The following is a 21,750-nucleotide window of genomic DNA, read 5'->3' on the forward strand; positions in this document are numbered from 1 at the left end:
ACAAGCACAGGTCACAGTCCACACCTCCCCTCCCGGGAGACTGTGCAGCCCGCCACTACCAGGGTCCCGTGATCCAGGGACAACTTGCCCGGGAGAACACACGGCACACCTCAGGCTGTTGAAACGTCACACCAGCCTCTGCCACCGCAGGCTCACCCCACATTCTGTACCCCTCCCTCCCCCCGGCCTGAGTGAGCCAGAGCCCCCGAAGCAGCTGCTACTTTAACCCTGTCCCGTCTGAGCGAAGAACAGACACCCTCAGGTGACCTACACGCAGAGGCAGGCCCAAATCCAAAGCTGAACCCCAGGAGCTGTGCGAACAAAGAAAAGAAAGGGAAATCTCTCCCAGCAGCCTCAGGAGCAGCGGATTATATTGCCACACTCAACTTGATGTACCCTGCATCTGTGGAATGCCTGAATAGACACCCTTATCCCAAAATTGAGGCGGTGGACTTTGGGAGTAACAATACATATATTTTACTCCTTTTTCTCTTTTTGTAAGTTTGTATGTGTATGCTTCTTTGTGTGATTTTGTCTGTATAGCTTTGCTTTTACCAACTGTCTTAGGGTTCTATCTTTTTTTTTTTTTTTAACTTTTAATTTTTTAATTTTTAATAATTATTTTTTATTTTAATAGTTATTTTATTTTATTTATTTTTTCTTTCTTTCTTTTTTTCTCCCTTTTCTTCTGAGCCATGTGGCTCACAGGGTCTTGGTGCTCTGGCTGGGTGTCAGGCCTGTGTCTCTGAGGTGGGAGAGCCAAGTTCAGGACGTTGGTCCACCAGAGACCTCCTGGCTCCATGTAATACTAAACAGCAAAAGCTCTCCCAGAAATCTCCATCTCAATGCCAAGACCCAGCTCCACTCAACGACCAGCAAGCTACAGTGCTGGACGCCCTATGCCAAACAACTAGCAAGACAGGAACACAACCCCACCCATTAACAGAGAGGCTGCCTAAAATCATAATAAGGTCACAGACACCCCAAAACACACCATCGGATGCGGTCCTGCCCACCAGAAAGACAAGATCTAGCCTCTTTCTCCAGAACACAGGCACCAGTCCCCTCCACCAGGAAGCCTACACAACCCACCGAACCAACCTTAGCCACTGGGAGCAGACACCAAAAACAGCGAGAACTACAAACCTGCAGCCTGCGAAAAGGAGACCCCAAACACAGTAAGTTAAGCAAAATGAGAAGAGAGAGAAACACACAGCAGATGAAAGAGCAAGGTAAAAACCCACCAGACCAAACAAATGAAGAGGAAATAGGCAGTCTACCTGAAAAAGAATTCAGAATAATGAGAGTGAAGATGATCCAAAATCTTGGAAAAAGAATGGAGAAAATACAAGAAACATTTAACAAGGACCTAGAAGAACTAAAGAGCAAACAAACAATGATGAACAACACAATAAATGAAATTAAAAATTCTCTAGAAGGAGTCAGTAGCAAAATAACTGAGGCAGAAGGACGAATAAGTGACCTGGAAGATAAAATAGTGGAAATAACTACTGCAGAGCAGAATAAAGAAAAAAGAATGAAAAGAACTGAGGACAGTCTCAGAGACCTCTGGGACAACATTAAACACACCAGCATTTGAATTATAGGGGTCCCAGAAAAGAGAAAAAGAAAGGGACTGAGAAAATATTTGTAGAGATTATAGTTGAAAACTTCCCTAATATGGGAAAGGAAAGAGTTAATCACATTCAGGAAGTGCAGAGAGTCCCATACAAGATAAATCCAAGGAGAAACACTCCAAGACACATATTAATCAAACTATAAAAAATTAAGTACAAAGAAAAAGTATTAAAAGCAGCAACGGAAAAACAACAAATAATATACAAGGGAATCCCTTGTATGTTAACAGCTGATCCCCTTGTCAGGTTAACAGCTGATCTTTCAGCAGAAACTCTGCAAGCCAGAAGGGAGTGGCAGGACATATTTAAAGTGATGAAAGGGAAAAACCTACAACCAAGATTACCCAGCAAGGATCTCATTCAGATTCGATGGAGAAATTAAAACCTTTACGGACAAGCAAAAGCTAAGAGAATTCAGCACCACCAAACCAGCTGTACAATAAATGTTAAAGGAACTTCTCTAGGCAGGAAACACAAGAGAAGGAAAAGACCTACAATAACAAACCCAGAACAATCAAGGAAATGGTAATAAGAACATACATATCGATAATTACCTTAAATGTAAATGGATTAAATGCTCCAACCAAAAGACATAGACTGGCTGAATGGATACAAAAACAAGACCCGTATATATGCTGTCTACAAGAGACCCACTTCAGACCTAGGGACACATACAGACTGAAAGTGAGGGGATGGAAAAAGATATTCCATGCAAATGGAAATCAAAAGAAAGCTGGAGTAGCAGTTCTCATATCAGACAAAATAGACTTTAAAGACTATTACAAGAGACAGAGAAGGACACTACATAATGATCAAGGGATCAAACCAAGAAGGAAGATATAACAATTGTAGATATCTATGCACCCAACATAGGAGCACCTCAATACATAAGGCAAATGCTAACAGCCATAAAAGGGGAAATAGACAGTAACACAATCATAGTAGGGGACTTGAACACCCCACTTTCACTAATGGACAGATTATCCAAAATGAAAATAAATAAGGAACAAGCTTTAAATGACACATTAAACAAGATGGACTTAATTGATATTAATAGGACATTCCATCCAAAAACAACAGAATACACTTTCTTCTCAAGTGTTTATGGAACATTCTCCAGGATAGATCATATCTTGGGTCACAAATCAAGCCTTGGTAAATTTAAGAAAATTGATTTCATATCAAGTATCTTTTCCGATCACAATGCTATGAGACTAGATATCAATTACAGGAAAAAATCTGCAAAAAATACAAATACATGGAGGCTAAACAGTACACTACTTAATAACCAAGAGATCACTGAAGAAATCAAAGAAGAAATCAGAAAATACCTAGAAAGAAATGGCAATGAGAACACGATGACCCAAAACCTATGGGATGCAGCAAAAGCAGTTCTAAGAGGGAAGCTTATAGCAATACAGTCCTACCTCAAGAAACAAGAAACATCTCAAATAAACAACCTAACCTTACACCTAAAGCAATTAGAGAAAGAAGAAGAAAAAAACCCCAAAGTTAGCAGAAGGAAAGAAATCATAAAGATCAGATCAGAAATAAATGAAAAAGAAATGAAGGAAACGATAGCAAAGATCAATAAAACTAAAATCTGGTTCTTTGAGAAGATAAACAAAATTGATAAACCATTAGCCAGACTCATCAAGCAAAAAAGGGAGAAGACTCAAAATCAATAGCGTTAGAAATGAAAAAGGAGAAGTAACAACTGACACTGCAGAAATACAAAGGATCATGAGAGATTACTACAAGCAGCTATATGCCAATAAAATGGACAAACTGGAAGAACTGGACAAATTCTTAGAAGAGCACAACCTTCTGAGACTGAACCAGGAAGAGATAGAAAATATAAACAGACTAATCACAATCACTGAAATTGAGACTGTGATTAAAAATCTTCCAAAAAACAAAAGCCCAGGACCAGATGGCTTCACAGGCGAATTCTATCAAACATTTAGAGAAGAGCTAACACCTATCCTTCTCAAACTCTTCCAAAATATAGCAGAGGGAGGAACACTCCCAAACTCATTCTAAGAGGCCACCATCACCCTGATACCAAAACCAGACAAAGGTGTCACAAAGAAAGAAAACTACAGGCCAATATCACTGATGAACATAGATGCAAAAATCCTCAACAAAATACTAGCAAACAATCCAACAACACATTAAAAGGATCATACACCATGGTCAAGTGGGGTTTATCCCAGGAATGCAAGGATTGTTCAATATATGTAAATCAATCAATGTGATACACCATATTAACAAATTGAAGGATAAAAACCATACGATCATCTCAATAGATGCAGAAAAAGCTTTCGACAAAATTCAACACCCATTTATGATAAAAACCCTCCAGAAAGTAAGCATAGAGGGAACTTACCTCAACATAATAAAGGCCATATATGACAGTCCCACAGCCAACCTTGTTCTCAGTGGTGAAAAACTGAAACCATTTCCACTAAGATCAGGAACAAAACAAGGTTACCCACTCTCACCACTGTTATTCAACATAGTTTTGGAAGTTTTAGCCACAGCAATCAAAGAAGAAAAAGAAATAAAAGGAATCCAAATCGGAAAAGAAGAAGTAAAGCTGTCACTGTTTGCAGATGACATGATACTATACATAGAGAATCCTAAAGATGCTACCAGAAAACTACTAGAGCTAATCAATGAATTTGGTAAAGTAGCAGGATACAAAATTAATGCACAGAAATTTCTTGCATTCCTATACACTAATGATGAAAAATCTGAAAGAGAAATTAAGGAAACACTCCCATTTACCATTGCAACCAAAAGAATAAAATACCTAGGAATAAACCTACCTAAGGAGACAAAAGACCTGTATGCAGAAAACTATAAGACACTGATGAAAGAAATTAAAGATGCTACAAACACATGGAGAGATATACCATGTTCTTGGATTGGAAGAAACAACATTGTGAAAATGACTATACTACCCAAAGCAATATACAGATTCAATGCAATCTCTATCAAACTACCAGTGGCATTTTTCACAGAACTAGAACAAAAAATCTTAAAATTTGTATAGAAACACAAAAGACCCCAAATAGCCAAAGCAATCTTGAGAAAGAAAAACAGAGCTGGAGGTATCAGGCTCCCTGACTTCAGACTATACTACAAAGCTGCAGTAATCAAGACAGTATGGTACTGGCACAAAAACAGAAATACAGATCAATGGAACAGGATAGAAAGCCCAGAGATAAACCCACACACATATGGTCACCTTATTTTTGATAAAGGAGGCAAGAATATACAGTGGAACAAAGACAGCCTCTTCAATAAGTGGTGCTGGGAAAACTGGACAGCTACATGTAAAAGAATGAAATTAGAACACTCCCTAACACCATGCACAAAAATAAACTCAAAATGGATTAAAGACCTAAATGTAAGGCCAGACACTATAAAGCTCTTAGAGGAAAACATAGGCAGAACACTCTATGACATAAATCACAGCAAGATCCTTTTTGACCCACCTCTTAGAGAAATGGAAATAAAAACACAAATAAACAAATGGGACCTAATGAAACTTAAAAGCTTTTGCACAGCAAAGGAAACCATAAACAAGACGAAAAGACAACCCTCAGAATGGGAGAAAATATTTGCAAATGAAGCAACTAACAAAGGATTAATCTCCAAAATTTACAAGCGGCTCACGCAGCTCAATATCAAAAAAACAAACAACCCAATCCAAAAATAGGCAGAAGACCTAAATAGACATTTCTCCAAAGAAGATATACAGATAGCCAACAAACACATGAGAGAATGCTCAACATCACTAATCATCAGAGAAATGCAAATCAAAACTACAATGAGGTGTCACTTCACACCAGTCAGAATGGCCATCCTCAAAAAATCCACAAACAATAAATGCTGGAGAGGGTGTGGAGAAGAGGGAACCCTCTTGCACTGTTGGTGGGAATGTAAAATGATACAGCCACTATGGAGAACAGTATGGAGGTTCCTTAAAAAACTAAAAAGAGAGCTACCATACGACCCAGCAATCCCACTACTGGGCATATACCCTGAGAAAACCATAATTCAAAAAGAGTCATGTACCACAATATTCATTGCAGCTCTATTTACAATAGCCAGGACATGGAAGCAACTTAAGTGTCCATTGACAGATGAATGGATAAAGATGTGGCAAATATATACAATGTAATATTACTCAGCCATAAAAAGAAATGAAATTGAGTTATTTGTAGTGAGGTGGATGGACCTAGAGTCTGTCATACAGAGTGAAGTAAGTCAGAAAGAGAAAAACAAATACCGTATGCTAACACATATATATGCAATCTAAAAAAAAAAAATGGTTATGAAGAACCTAGGGGCAGGACAGGAATAAAGATGCAGATGTAGAGAATGGACTTGAGGACATGGGGAGGGGGAAGGGTAAGCTGGGACGAAGTGAGAGAGTGGCATGGACTAATATATACTACCAAATGTAAAATAGATAGCTAGTGGGAAGCAGCCGCATAGCACAGGGAGATCAGCTTGGTGCTTTGTGACCACCTAGAAGGGTGGGATGGGGAGGGTGGGAGGGAGGAGAGATGGGGATATATGTATATGTATAGCTGATTCACTTTGTTATAGGGCAGAAACTAACACACCATTGTAAAGCAATTATACTCCAATAAAGATGTTTTAAATAAATAAATAAGCAAACAAGCATATATTGAATGTTGCACCCAATGTGTTTACCAAAATTGACATTTTGAGCCACAAAACAAGTTTCAAGTTCCTGCACTGCTGGTGGGAGTGTAAATCGGCACAGACAATTTGGAAAGTTAGTTGGCATTGTCCACTAAAATTGAACATACGTTTTCCCTGTGGCTCAGCACTTCTCTTAGAATGTACCCAACTGAAATGAGTCTATCAAGATACATATTCAAGAAGGTTCATAACAGCATTATCGAAAACAGGCAAGACTGGAACCAACCCAAATGTCTGTCAACAGAAGAATAAGTAACTTATGATATATTCATATAGTAAATTACATACAGCAAAGAAAACTACATACTGTAACATGCAACAACACGGATATATCTCAGACATGTTATTTGCAAGGAAGCCAGAATCGAAAGAATGTATTTTCAGGAACTAATGTGAGTAGTTTAGGCTACTAATGTGCAAGAAATGTATTTACGAACCTTTGTGATGGTCATACGGGTATGGGCCTTTTGTGTTAATTCATAGCCTTTGCTCTGTTATACTTTAAAATTTTAAAGTATATTTTTAAAAGCTAATGTGTTTATATGTGGTATATTGGGGAGTATCTTGTCAACCGTTGGGCTTCACTGTAAGGTGATATGTTTAAAACCAGCTTTTTCGCTGGGTGCCCCACGGTTGTTGTCTGTGTCTTTTTCTTGGGCCAGTTCTTCCAGAGAGGAATCTACAGTGTCTTGAATGTGGAATCTAAGACTGTTTGCCAGCATTCAGGGAGCCAAGCGGCAGAAGGCAGCCAGGGTCTTACTCATTATGGCTGTTCCAGTGACACCCCTTTCCTCTCTTGGCCTGGTGTCTAGTGACTCTCTGCCTCAGTGGCTCTTCAGAATGGACCTCCACAGTGTGGGTCTTCTGGAATGGCTGAGTGAGAAGCTTGGCAAATCTTCTCCCCAAAATCAATGGTAAAATTAGACAGAATTGTCTAAAATAACCATTTAAAGACTGGAAATGACCAAAGGCATACAGTAATTGAGAACAGTTATTCAGGGAAATCTACGATTCTGCAACATGAATTATGCCACCTCTGATTGGCCGCCCCTGCTGCAGGCTGTGGGTTTGAGCCTTATCCACTCTTCTAGAGCTCTTGCCATGTGTAAATCTGCTGTTTTCCAGAATTTTGTTTAAATCTCTTGCTGGCTATTATCTCCTTTTCTCTTCTTTGTGTACTTACGAGGTTATACTTTTTAAAAGTTCCTTTACTATCATTTTAGTAGGGTTTCAGCAGGTGATGGTGATAATCACTTGGATTCATTATGCAAGTTTAAGAGAAATCCTCTATAATGTACTTCCGCAGGCCCTCAGTTCAGTTGGTTGTTTCTGTGTAGGTAGCATTGGACTTAAAATCAGGCAACTTCACTGTGTGTCAAGTACTATAATAAACAAGCATTTTAGGTAATACAGCTATTTGAAGTAGGCAGTGTTGTTAGCCTTTCTTTAATGTTGAGGAAGTGGATGCCTAAAGAAGTAAATAATGGCATCGTATAGCTAGTATGTGGTAGAGCTGAGACTGGAATCCAGGCAGTCTGACCTTAGATCCCATGGATGTACCTGTTTTAAACTACTATCTTGGCATTACCACAGCCCTGTTACAGGAATGAAATGAGATAATTGGTTTTATATTGATTTTCAAATTGTTAGGTAACATAAAAATACATGAGGCATTAACCTTGAGAAAAATATTAGAGTTTTAATGGAGGAATTATTAATTTGTGTTATCCAGTAATTCATATCAAACGTGCTTTGTCTTCAAATGAATAAAAGGACTTGGAGACCTTTAACAGAATTATTACATCTATCAATAGATGGTTAGTTTAACTGTAGTTATATTTAAAAGGAAACAGGAAAGTTAAAGTGCTTATTGTCATAGATGATAAATGGGTGTTTGACTAAAACACTGAAATATGTTTGCGTAAGTGATACTTAAGGTTTGTGTCTAAGGTGAGCAAATTTTAATATTTTAAATATTAAGTGAAAATTTTACTGTTTCTGAGTGAAAGTTTTTTCAGACCTATCAGTTTGAATAAAGCAGTGTTTTGTATTCCTTTGGAAGAATAGAGGTGAGATGGGAGGCCATGATTTCACTTTTAAGAAATGAGCAGTCAAGATTTTATCAACAGATTCCTCCAGTCTATTATAAGAAAAAGTTGATAATCTTGAGCACAATAATTGTCAGGTTTTCTCTGGTGATTCCCAAAATGAATTATTGGCAAAGATCAGCATGGAAAAATGGCTCATTTTAATGCTTGGGTGCATGTGCTGCTTGAGGAGATAAGTTAACACTCCAATAGCTGTAAACTTGGCTTTAGGCTTGACCCTTTTCATGCTAAAGTTGAATTAAAGAACAATGTGATTATGCCCACCTCCTCCTAACAGTGTTCTCTGCCTACTTTTAGACTGGATCAGTCTCAGAGATGGACCCATCACCATATCTGACTCCTCTGATGAGGAAGGGGTTCCAATGCTGGTCACCCCAGCTCCTCAGCAGCATGATGAAGAGGACCTGGATGATGATGTCATCCTGGCGGAAGTGAGTTTTCTAAAATTTACCGTGATGAGGCATATTGCAAGTTAATAATCTGATTCTTCAGCCACTCAGTAGTGGGTAGGGGCCTTGTAGAACAGCTGAGAGCACCTCTTGTGCTACACTTGTAGCACTACTTGTTTGCACTTGTTCTACATTTCTGAGAACAGCCTCTTTTATACCCTGCCTGATGTCCCCTTAGCTTAGACGTCAGAAACCATATGTTTTGGTCTATTTCTGAACTTAACTTCTGCACTATTGCTTTGACTCTTTATGTACTAGTCCACAGTGTTGTAATTACTATGTCCTTATAATGTATCTTAATATCAGGTAGTGCCCATCTCCCCTTATTACTCTACATTTTTCAGACTCATCCAGGATATTTTGTGCTTATATTTTAATGCAAATTTTAAGATCAGCTTTTCTAATTTCAAAAGATAGGTAGATAGTTTGTTTAATTTAAAACATATTTTATTGTTATAGAACAATTTTTATAATATTGACCCTTTCTAACTAAGAACAAGTTTTGTCTTTCAGTCTAACCTTCTTTTATATTCCTCAGCCAGAGCATTTTGAATTTTTCTTACTATAGATCTTAAACTTTTTTTTTTAAACATCTTTATTGAAGTATAATTGCTTCACAATGGTGTGTTAGTTTCTGCTTTATAACAAAGTGAATCAGCTACACATATACACACGTTCCCATATCTCCTCCCTCCCGCATCTCCCTCCCTCCCACCCTCCCCATCCCACCCCCCCAGGCGGTCACAAAGCACCGAGCTGATCTCCCTGTGCTATGTGGCTGCTTCCCACTAGCTATCTATTTTACATTTGGTAGTGTATATATGTCCATGACACTCTCTTACCCTGTCACATCTCACCCCACCCCCTCCCCATATCCTCAAGTCCATTCTCTAGTAGGTCTGTGTCTTTATTCCCGTCTTGCCACTAGGTTCTTCATGGCTTTTTTTTTTTTTTTCCCTTAGATTCCGTATATATGTGTTAGCATACTGTATTTGTTTTTCTCTTTCTGACTTACTTCACTCTATATGACAGACTCTAACTCCATCCACCTCATTACAAATACCTCCATTTCATTTCTTTTTATGGCTGAGTAATATTCCATTGTATATATGTGCCACATCTTCTTTATCCATTCATCCGATGATGGACAGTTAGGTTGCTTCCATGTCCTGGCTATTGTAAATAGAGCTGCAATGAACATTTTGGTACATGACTCTTTTTGAATTATGGTTTTCTCAGGGTATATGCCCAGTAGTGGGATTGCTGGGTCGTATGGTAGTTCTATTTTTAGTTTTTTAAGGAACCTCCATACTGTTCTCCATAGTGGCTGTATCAATGTACGTTCCCAGCAACAGTGCAGGAGGAGGGTTCCCTTTTCTCCACACCCTCTCCAGCATTTATTGTTTGTAGATTTTTTGATGATGGCCATTCTGACCGGTGTGAGATGATACCTCATTGTAGTTTTGATTTGCATTTCTCTAATGATTAATGATGTTGAGCATTCTTTCATGTGTCTGTTGGCCATCTGTATATCTTCTTTGGAGAAATGTCTATTTAGGTCTTCTGCCCATTTTTGGATTGGGTTGTTTGTTTTTTTGTTATTGAGCTGCATGAGCTGCTTGTAAATCTTGAAGATTAATCCTTTGTCGGTTGCTTCATTTGCAAATATTTTCTCCCATTCTGAGGGTTGTCTTTTCGTCTTGTTTATGGTTTCCTTTGCTGTGCAAAAGCTTTTAAGTTTCATTAGGTCCCATTTGTTTATTTGTGTTTTTATTTCCATTTCTCTAGGAGGTGGGTCAAAAAGAATCTTGCTGTGATGTATGTCATAGAGTGTTCTGCCTATGTTTTCCTCTAAGAGTTTGATAGTGTCTGGCTTTACACTTAGGTCTTTAATCCATTTTGAGTTTATTTTTGTGTATGGTGTCAGGGAGTGTTCTAATTTCATACTTTTACACGTAGCTGTCCAATTTTCCCAGCACCACTCATTGAAGAGGCTGTCTTTTCTCCACTGTATATGCTTGCCTCCTTTATCAAAGATAAGGTGACCATATGTACGTGGGTTTACCTCTGGGCTTTCTATCCTGTTCCATTGATCTATATTTCTGTTTTTGTGCCAGTACCAAACTGTCTTGATTACTGTAGCTTTGTAATATAGTCTGAAGTCAGGGAGGCTGATTCCTCCAGCTCCATTTTTCGTTCTCAAGATTGCTTTGGCTATTCGGGGTCTTTTGTGTCTCCATACAAATTGTGAAATTTTTTGTTCTAGTTCTGTGAAAAATGCCAGTGGTAGTTTGATAGGGATTGCATTGAATCTGTAGATTGCTTTGGATAGTAGAGTCATTTTCACAATGTTGATTCTTCCAATCCAAGAACATGGTATATCTTTCCATCTATTTGTATCATCTTTAATTTCTTTCATCAGTGTCCTATAATTTTTCTGCATACAGGTCTTTTGTCTCCTTAGGTAGGTTTATTCCTAGGTATTTTGTTCTTTTTGTTGCAATGGTAAATGGGAGTGTTTTCTTAATTTCACTTTCAGATTTTTCATCATTAGTATATAGGAATGCAGGAGATTTCTGTGCATTAATTTTGTATCCTGCAACTTTACCAAATTCATTGATTAGCTCTAGTAGTTTTCTGGTAGCAGTTTTAGGATTCTCTATGTATAGTATCATGTCATCTGCAAACAGTGACAGCTTTACTTCTTCTTTTCTGATTTGGATTCCTTTTATTTCTTTTTCTTCTCTGATTGCTGTGGCTAAAACTTCCAAAACTATGTTGAATAATAGTGGTGACAGTGGGCAACCTTGTCTTGTTCCTGATCTTAGTGGAAATGGTTTCAGTTTTTCACCATTGAGGACAATGTTGGCTGTGGGTTTGTCATACATGGCCTTTATTATGTTGAGGAAAGTTCCCTCTATGCCTACTTTCTGCAGGGCTTTTATCATAAATGGGTGTTGAATTTTGTCGAAAGCTTTCTCTGCATCTATTGATATGATCATATGGTTTTTCTCCTTCAATTTGTTAATATGATGTATCACGTTGATTGATTTGCATATATTGAAGAATCCTTGCATTCCTGGAATAAACCCCACTTGATCATGGTGTATGATCCTTTTAATGTGCTGTTGGATTCTGTTTGCTAGTATTTTGTTGAGGATTTTTGCATCTATGTTCATCAGTGATATTGGCCTGTAGTTTTCTTTCTTTGTGACATCTTTGTCTGGTTTTGGTATCAGGATGATGGTGGCCTCGTAGAATGAGTTGGGGAGTGTTCCTCCCTCTGCAATATTTTGGAAGAGTTTGAGAAGGATAGGTGTTAGCTCTTCTCTAAATGTTTGATAGAATTCGCCTGTGAAGCCATCTGGTCCTGGGCTTTTGTTTGTTGGAAGATTTTTAATCACAGTTTCAATTTCAGTGCTTGTGATTGGTCTGTTTATATTTTCTATTTCTTCCTGGTTCAGTCTCGGCAGGTTGTGCATTTCTAAGAATCTGTCCATTTCTTCCAGGTTGTCCATTTTATTGGCATAGAGTTGCTTGTAGTAATCTCTCATGATCGTTTGTATTTCTGCAGTGTCAGTGGTTACTTCTCCTTTTTCATTTCTAATTCTATTGATTTGAGTCTTCTCCCTTTTTCTCTTGATGAGTCTGGCTAATGGTTTATCAATTTTGTTTATCTTCTCGAAGAACCAGCTTTTAGTTTCATTGAGTTTTGCTATTGTTTCCTTCATTTCTTTTTCATTTATTTCTGATCTGATCTTTGATTTCTTTCCTTCTGCTAGCTTTGGGGTTTTTTTGCTCTTCTTTCTCTAATTGCTTTAGGTGCAAGGTTAGGTTGTTTATTCGAGATGTTTCCTGTTTCTTGATGTAGGCTTGTATTGCTATAAACTTCCCTCTTAGCACTGCTTTTGCTGCATCCCATAGGTTTTGGGTCGTCGTGTCTCCATTGTCATTTGTTTCTAGGTATTTTTTGATTTCCCCTTTGATTTCTTCAGTGATCACTTCGTTATTAAGTAGTGTATTGTGTAGCCTCCATGTGTTTGTATTTTTTACAGATCTTTTCCTGTAATTGATATCTAGTCTCATAGCGTTGTGGTCGGAAAAGATACTTGATACGATTTCAATTTTCTTAAATTTACCAAGGCTTGATTTGTGACCCAAGATATGATCTATCCTGGAGAATGTTCCATGAGCACTTGAGAAAAATGTGTATTCTGTTGTTTTTGGGTGGAATGTCCTATAAATATCAATTAAGTCCATCTTGTTTAATGTATCATTTAAAGCTTGTGTTTCTTTATTTATTTTCATTTTGGATGATCTGTCCATTGGTGAAAGTGGGGTGTTAAGGTCCCCTACTGTGATTGTGTTGCTGTCGATTTCCCCTCTTATGGCTGTTAGTATTTGCCTTATGTATTGAGGTGCTCCTATGTTGGGTGCATAAATATTTACAATTGTTATATCTTCCTCTTGGATGGATCCCTTGATCATTATATAGTGTCCTTCTTTGTCTCTTGTAATAGTCTTTATTTTAAAGTCTATTTTGTCTGATATGAGAATTGCTACTCCAGCTTTCTTCTGATTTCCATTTGCATGGAATATCTTTTTCCATCCCCTCACTTTCAGTCTGTAAGTGTCTCTAGGTCTGAAGTGGGTCTCTTGTAGACAGCATATATATGGGTCTTGTTTTTGTATCCATTCAGCCAGTCTGTGTCTTTTGGTGGGAGCATTTAATCCATTTACATTTAAGGTAATTATCGATATGTATGTTCCTATTCCCATTTTCTTAAATATTTTGGGTTTGTTATTGTAGGTGTTTTCCTTCTCTTGTGTTTCTTGCCTAGAGAAGTTTCTTTAGCATTTGTTGTAAAGCTGGTTTGGTGGTGCTGAACTCTCTCAGCTTTTGCTTGTCTCTAAAGGTTTTAATTTCTCCATCAAATCTGAATGAGATCCTTGCTGGGTAGAGTAATCTTGGTTGTAGGTTTTTCTCCTTCATCACTTTAAGTATATCCTGCCACTCCCTTCTGGCTTGCAGAGTTTCTGCTGAAAGATCAGCTGTTAACCTTATGGGGATTCCCTTGTGTGTTATTTGTTGTTTTTCCCTTGCTGCTTTTAATATGTTTTCTTTATATTTAATTTTTGATAGTTTGATTAATATGTGTCTTGGCGTGTTTCTCCTTGGATTTCTCCTGTATGGGACTCTCTGTGCTTCCAGGACTTGACTATTTCCTTTCCCATATTAGGGAAGTTTTCAACTATAATCTCTTCAAATATTTTCTCAGTCCCTTTCTTTTTCGCTTCTTCTTCTGGGACCCCTATAATTCGAATGTTGGTGCGTTTAATGTTGTCCCAGAGGTCTCTGAGACTGTCCTCAGTTCTTTTCAGTCTTTTTTCTTTATTCTGTTCCGCAGCAGTGAATTCCACCATTCTGTCTTCCAGGTCACTTATCCGTTCTTCTGCCTCAGTTATTCTGCTATTGATCCCGTCTAGAGTATTTTTAATTTCATTTATTGTGTTTTTCATCATTGCTTGGTTCCTCTTTAGTTCTTCTACATCCTTGTTAAATGTTTCTTGCATTTTGTCTATTCTATTTCCAAGATTTTGGATCATCTTTACTATCATTATTCTGAATTCTTTTTCAGGTAGACTGCCTAGTTCCTCTTCATTTGTTAGGTCTGGTGTGTTTTGACCCTGCTCCTTCACCTGCTGTGTGGTTTTTTGTCTTCTCATTTTGCTTATCTTACTGTGTTTGGGGTCTCCTTTTCACAGGCTGCAGGTTCGTAGTTCCCGTTGTTTTTGGTATCTGTCCCCAGTGGCTAAGGTTCGTTCAGTGGGTTGTGTAGGCTTCCCGGTGGAGGGGACTAGTGCCTGTGTTCTGGTGGATGAGGTTGGATCTTGTCTTTCTGGTGGGCACGTCCACGTCTGGTGGTGTGTTTTGGGGTGTCTGTGGCCTTATTATGTTTTTAGGCAGCCTCTCTGCTAATGGATGGGGCTGTGTTCCTGTCTTGCTAGTTGTTTGGCATAGGGTGTCCAGCACTGTAGCTTGCTGGTCGTTGAGTGAAGCTGGGTCTTGATGTTGAGATGGAGATCTCTGAGAGATTTTCGCCATTTGGTATTACGTGGAGCTGGGAGGTCTCTTGTGGACCAGTGTCCTGAAGTTGGCTCTCCCACCTCAGAGGCACAGCCCTGATGCCTGGCTGGAGCACCAAGAGCCTTTCATCCACACGGCTCAGACAGCACTTTGTTGTCAACTTTGTCTCCCTTCACTTCCAACTTTACTGTCTTCTTCAATGCAATCTTTATCTTTCTGCCAATAACGTCCTTTATGCTATCAACTCCCTGGGCACCTCAGAGCTCTCCTCAGTCATGGTGGCCTTCTAGGTGCGGGGGTGCTGCAGGTCCAAGTCTGATTTACAGCTCCCCACCCTACCCTGAACCCCTCAATTTCTTAGAGGCAGATGCAGCTTGCAAATGGGAATAGGCAAGAAAGCGTGGGCGGAGATAGAATTTTGCTGCGCCCCCCACCCCACCCAAAAAAAAAAAAAAAAGAGTTGCAAATCCGAGGTGGGTTTGCGGCTGCTGCTACTTGATGCCTCCTTGCAGTTGCTGGCGGCGGAACGGAGACCCGGCAAGATTTGGAGCGGGCGCGGGGCAGCTGGGGCTCGCGGCTAGCGGCTCCCGGCGGCGCTGCTTCGGCTGCTGGCAGCTCCTGCCCGGTTCGATCTTAAACATTTTTAAGTTTGTTCCTGGTTACTTTATCTTTTCTCTTGCTTTTGTAAATGGCATCTTTTCTTCTGTGTACCTTTTTAACCTTTGTTTTTTTTAATTTAAAAGTCTGTTGGTTTTTATATTAATTTCATAATCAGTCAGCTTGTTTTTATTGTCTGTAGTCATTTTTCAGTTGACCCAAGGAATGGTATCTGGTCCATCTGTAAATAATGATACTTACAGTTTCTTCCTTTCCAGTTTTTATACTTGTCTAATTATATTGTGATAATTCCTCAAAATTTTTAAGTAATAGCGGTAATAGAAATAAGAAAAATAGCCACTAACATAAATGGGAATACTTTTAATATTTCTTCTTAAGTGTGATGGTGACTTTTTGCTTGAGATACCATTTTTTAATTATGTTAAGGAAGTAGCTATCTACTTTATTTCAAGTTTTTATTAATGAGTAAATGTAGAATTCTATCAAATTCAATCTCAGCATCTGTGGAGATTATGTGATTTTTAAAAAATCTGTTAATGTGGTAAATTATTTTGTCTCTGGACAGACTTTGCTTGGTAATGGTATTACAATATGATGGTAATGTGCTGTTAGATTCTATTTGCTAAGATTTTATTTAGGGTTTTCTCCATAGATCTCACGAGTGAGATTGGCCCGTAGGGGTGTGTGTGTGCCTGGGCTGTCCTTGACAAATTTTTTATAAACATTATTCTGACTTCATGAAGAGTCTAGAAGTTTTCTTTCTTTTTCTGTGCTCTGATAAAATATTTTAAATAATGTTGGAGTTACCTGTTCTTTAAAGATTTGGTAGAACTTACTCTAAAGGCATCTGGGCTATTTCTTTTCATGGAGGACGGTTCTTTGAAACTGTTTCAACTTCTTTGGTGATCGACATGTCTAGATTTCTGTTGCTTTCAGTATCTGTTTTGGTCCCTGATATTTTTCTAGAAAGTCATTTATTTCTTCAGCGTTTTTTAATGTATTTAATAGAGTTAAACAAAATAGCCTGTTCTTTCTACTTACTCTGAACCTATGGTTCCTCCATTTTCCTTTTCTATTTTAGTGTAGTTGTGTTTTTTTAGCCTTTTTTCTTGATTTGATGAGCTAACCATTATCTTCCCTCCTCCCTTCTTCTCTTCCACCCAGTCCTAAGAACTACTAACCACTTCTGACTATAGATTTGCCTATTCTAGACATTTTATATGAACAGAATCATATACTATTTGGTCCTTTGTGACCAACTTCTTTCATTTATCATAACGTTTTCAAGGTCATCTGTGATGTAGGATGAATCGGTACTTCACTCCTTTCTATTGCTGAATAATATTCCATTGTGTGGATATACCACATCTTGTTTAGCCTTTCATCAATTGATGGACATTTGAGTTGCTTCCACTTTTTTGTGATTATGAATAATGAATAATGCTGCTATGAACATTCATGTAGAAGTTTTTCTGTGGACGTATGTTTTCGTTTCTCTTGAGTATTGTCTTAGTCCATTTGGGCTGCTATAACAAAATACCACAGACTGGGTAGCTTACAACAGAAATTTATTGCTCACACTTCTGCAGGCTGGGAAGTTCAAGATCAAGACTCCAGCATGATCGTGTAAAGGTCCTCTTCCTGGTTCATAGCTGACACTTTCTCACTGTGTCCTCACATGGTGGAAGGAGCTAGGAATCTCCCTGGAGCCTCTTCTATAAAGGCACTAATCCCATTCATGAGGGTTCTACCCTCATGACTTAGCACCTCCCAAAGACTCCCCCTACTGCTGCCATTACCTTTGGTGATTAGGATTTCAACATATGAATTTGGAGGCAGAGGGAGTATAGACCATAGCAGGTATATACCTAGGAATGGAATTGCTGGATCACAAGGTAACTCTGTATTTTACTCTCCCAGACTGTTTTCCATAGTAGTAGCACCATTTTACATTCTTACCAGCAGTGTGAGTGTTCCAACTTCTCCATATTCTCACCAATAATTGCTGTCTATCTTTTTTATTATAGCCAACTTCATGGTTGTGAAGCAGTATCTCATTATGATTTTGATTTGCATTTCCCGATGGCTAATGATGTTGGCCTCTTTTCATGTGCTTACTGGCCATTTGTATATCTTTGGAGAAATGTCTATGCAGATCCTTTGCTGGTTTGTTTTTTTTGTTTTGTTTTTCTTTTTTAATTTTATTTTTTGTTGCATTGGGTCTTCGTTGCTGTGCTCTGGCTTTCTCTACTTGCATCGTGCGGGGGCTACTCTTCGTTGCCGTGCGCGGGATTCTCATTGTGGTGGCTTCTCTTGTTGCGGAGCATGGGCTCTAGGCGTGCGGGCTTCAGTAGTTGTGGCACGTGGGCTCAGTAGTTGTGGCTCGCAGGCTTTAGAACGCAGGTTCAGTAGTTGTGACACATGGGCTTAGTTATTCTGTGGCATATGGGATTTTCCTGGACCAGAGCTCGAACCCCTGTCCCCTGCATTGGCTGGCGGATTCTTAAACACTGTGCCACCAGGGAAGTCCCCCTTTGCTCATTTTTAAAGTGTGTTGTCTTATTATTGAATCTTTATATATTCTGAATACTGTACCTTATCAGATGTCTTGATTTGTGGATACTTTTTCTAGTTTTGTGAATTGTCTTTTTACTTTTTTGATAGTATCCTTTAAGCCCAAAAGTTTTAAACTTTGAAGTTCAGTTTATCTTTTTCCTTTGTCACTTGTTTTGGTATCATGTCTAATACTACATATGACCTATTTTAACCTTTTTTTTTTTTGGCCACACCGTGTGGCCTGCGGGATCTTAGTTCCCCGACTAGGGATCGAACCCGCGACTCCTACAGTGGAAGTGCGAAGTCCTAACCACTAGACCGCCAGGGAAGTCCCCCCATATGGTCTATTTTAAAGGCTAGTTCAGGCTTCCTCACATCATAGAGGCCTCAGCACTAATGTTTATTAGTGTTTTAAACTTTTTCTGAGGATTGTAAGGACTTTAAAACACTTTAACTCTATTTGTTCACCTCCCAACTTAAATACTGGGTTTTTTAATATATTTTAATTCTGTATACATTTTTTTTAATTTATTTTATTTATTTATTTTTGGCTGCATTGGGTCTTCATTGCTGTGCGCTGGCTTTCTCTAATTGCGGAGAGCGGGAGCTCCTTTTCGTTGCGGTGCGCGGGCTTCTCATTGCAGTGGCTTCTCTTGTTGCGGAGCACGGGCTCTAGAGTGCAGGCTCAGTAGTTGTGGCACACAGGCTCAGTAGTTGTGGCTCACGGGCTCTAGAGCGCAGGCTCAGAAGTTGTGGCGCACGGGCTTAGTTGCTCTGTGGCATGTGGGATCTTCCCGGACCAGGGCTCGAACCCGTGTCCCCTGCATTGGCAGGTGGATTCTTAACCACTGTGCCACCAGGGAAGCCCCTGTATACATTGTTTTAAACAATCAGTAATCACTTTACCTTCTCTAGATACTTATCTTTTTATGTTGGTCTTCATTCCTTTCTGCATCTCTGGCCTTAAAACAGAGATTATTTTTACTCTACCTAAAGAACACTCTTTAGGATTTTCTTTATAGTAAGTCTGATATTTTCATTGAGTATAGAATTCAATGTGGCAGTTATTTTCTTTTAACACAAGGAAGATACTATTCCAGTATTTTTTGCTTCCATTTTTCTTTTTCTTTGATTTATTTATTTAATTGAAATATAGTTGATTTACAATGTTGTGTTAATTACTGCTATACAGCAAAGTGATTCAGTTATACATATATATATTTTTTATATTCTTTTCCATTATGGTTTATCATAGGATATTGATATAGTTCTCTGTGCTATTCAGTGGGACCTTGTTGTTTATCCATCTGGCTTCCATTTTTCTGTTGAAAAGTCAGTCAGTCTTATTTTTTCCTTTTGAAAGCAGTGTGTGCTGCTGCTTTAAATTTTTATCTTTGTATTTGATTTCTGCAGTCTTCCTATTGCTGTATCTAGGTCTCTGTTTGGATTTTTTTTAAATTATCCAGCTTAGATCTTCAGAAATGAAATCAAGCTGCTGTTCTGCTTGAATTTTGTATTTTATCTTCAGATATTGCTTCTTATCTCTCTCTTTTTCTAGAACTTTAGTTACATAGTTGGGTAAAACCTTTTCACTGTATTATATGTCTCCTATTCTCTTATCTAATTTTCAATCATTTTGTGTCTCTATGCATTATTCTGGCTATTTTCTTCTGACCTGTCTTTCCGTTCACTAATTTTTCTTTTCAACTGTGTTTATTTAAAATGCTGTGCACTGATCCATTGATTCCTGATCTCAGTTACTGTATTTTTACATTCTGGAATTTCCATTTGATACTTTATTTTTTTTCTTTCTTTGTAACAGTTTCTAGTTCTCTGGTGAAACTTTCAATCTAGTCTTTTATTTCCTTAAACATGCTAAGCATGTTATTTTAGAATCCATGTCTGATAGCTTCACTATTTGAAATCACTGTAGATTTGTTTCTGTTGTCTATTACTTCTCTTGGTTTTGGTTTTCTATTATGTTGCATCAACTTCTTATATGCCTGGTTATTTTTTGTTGAGTAGTAGTATCACTATATATGAAAATTTTGAGGTTCTAGGTGATGTTATCTTTCTTCAAAGAAGGCCTATATTTGTTTCTCAAAGAAGGTTTGGGAGACCAGGAAACTCAGATCCAGAGATTTAAACTACTGAAACTAGGATTCAGCTTCTGGGAGGTCGAGCATATTTCCAGTTTACCCTAACTTCAGTGGTGTACCCTTCAAGGAATGACCCTAGAGCTTGAGATTTACCAGAACTCCTCCCCATGGTGAGTTCTGAATTCCGATTTTGTGCACTTAGCTCCTCAAAAAAGATACCAAAGGTTTTGTTCAATCTTCTCATTCTTCATCCAGGTCTGGGATTGGCAAATGCATCTGTAGAAGAAAAGTAGCTTATTTTGTTGGATTTCTTCCTCCTGGGTCCTGAGGCCTTCAAGTAGATGTTTTGGTTTTGCTTTGATATTTTGACCAGGGTTTCTGCTTTTACTCAGTAGAAGGGTTGATCTGAATGATCTAGCATGCCATTACTAGAATCAGAAATCCACTTTGGTGTCTTTGTCCATGTGCTTTATGAATCACAGTGGTCTAGTAACTCTTGATTGTATACAGGCATGTCTCTTTTTACTGTGCTTTGCAGATATTGCTGTTTTTTTTTTTTTTTTTAACAAATTGCAGGTTTGTAGCAACCTTGCATTGAGCAAGTCTTTTGGCACCATTTTTCCAATAGCATTTTAAAAAATTAAATATGTACATTTTTTTTTAACCATAATGCCATTGCACACTTAATAGACTATGGTATAGTGTAAACATAACTTTTCTATGCACTGGGAGACCAAAAACTTCATGAGACTTGCTTTATTGGGATACTCGCTTTATTGCAGTGGTCTGGAACCAAACCTGCAGTATCTCTGAGGTATGCCTGTAGTTGATTATATAGTTGGGTTTTGCCTAGTGGTTCTATTTAAAGAGACTTTTAAATTAAATAGGTGAATTGATCTAATTTATATTTATTAATGTGACCATTATACTTTGTTTTTATTAGTTCTCTCATAGTGTTTAATATGCTTTATATTTTTATTGCTTTTAAAAATGATCTTTCACTATATTCCCTGCATTTTTGAGGTTTTATTTTATTTATATTGGGGGCATGTGTCCTTGCTGATAATTTGAAAGGTTTTTATCCTTAGGTTTTTTTGTTTGTTTTTAGTTCTTCTAGTACTTTTATACTTTCAACTGCTGTCCTTATATATGTCCTTATATGTTGATTTATTAGCTTTAAGTGTATCTTTTGACCCTCAGCTTCTCCATTTCCCCTCCCAACATTTGATGGTTACCTTATTTCTACAAAACCATGATTTAGAACATTTATATTGAATAGCTAATTGTTTCATTACTTCTTTGTGTTCTTGCTTCTCTCTTTTCTCATTTCATTCACTGTGTAGTACTGATTTTATCATATGTGTTGCTCATCTACCACTTCTTTTTTCAATAGTTAGGTATCTTAATATAGTTTCTGTACTGGTTGTTTTTTATCACTACTCAACTTTGAAT

General features: G+C 38.1%; 1 protein-coding gene across 8 annotated transcripts in view; it reads left to right on the forward strand.

The window, feature by feature from the left end:
* RNF216 (ring finger protein 216) overlaps nucleotides 1–21,750 on the forward strand; it is a 184,486-nt gene that overhangs the window by 23,789 nt on the left and 138,947 nt on the right. For all 8 annotated transcript variants that reach the window (XM_082360924.1, XM_082360925.1, XM_082360926.1 and 5 more), the window contains exon 3: nucleotides 8,786–8,919. In XM_082360924.1, coding sequence (XP_082217050.1) covers nucleotides 8,786–8,919 — 134 coding nt within the window. The remainder of the gene's footprint in view (nucleotides 1–8,785; nucleotides 8,920–21,750) is intronic.

This window comes from Balaenoptera borealis, assembly GCF_965194805.1.
Source record: "Balaenoptera borealis genome assembly, chromosome: 16".
Classification (NCBI taxonomy): domain Eukaryota; kingdom Metazoa; phylum Chordata; class Mammalia; order Artiodactyla; family Balaenopteridae; genus Balaenoptera; species Balaenoptera borealis.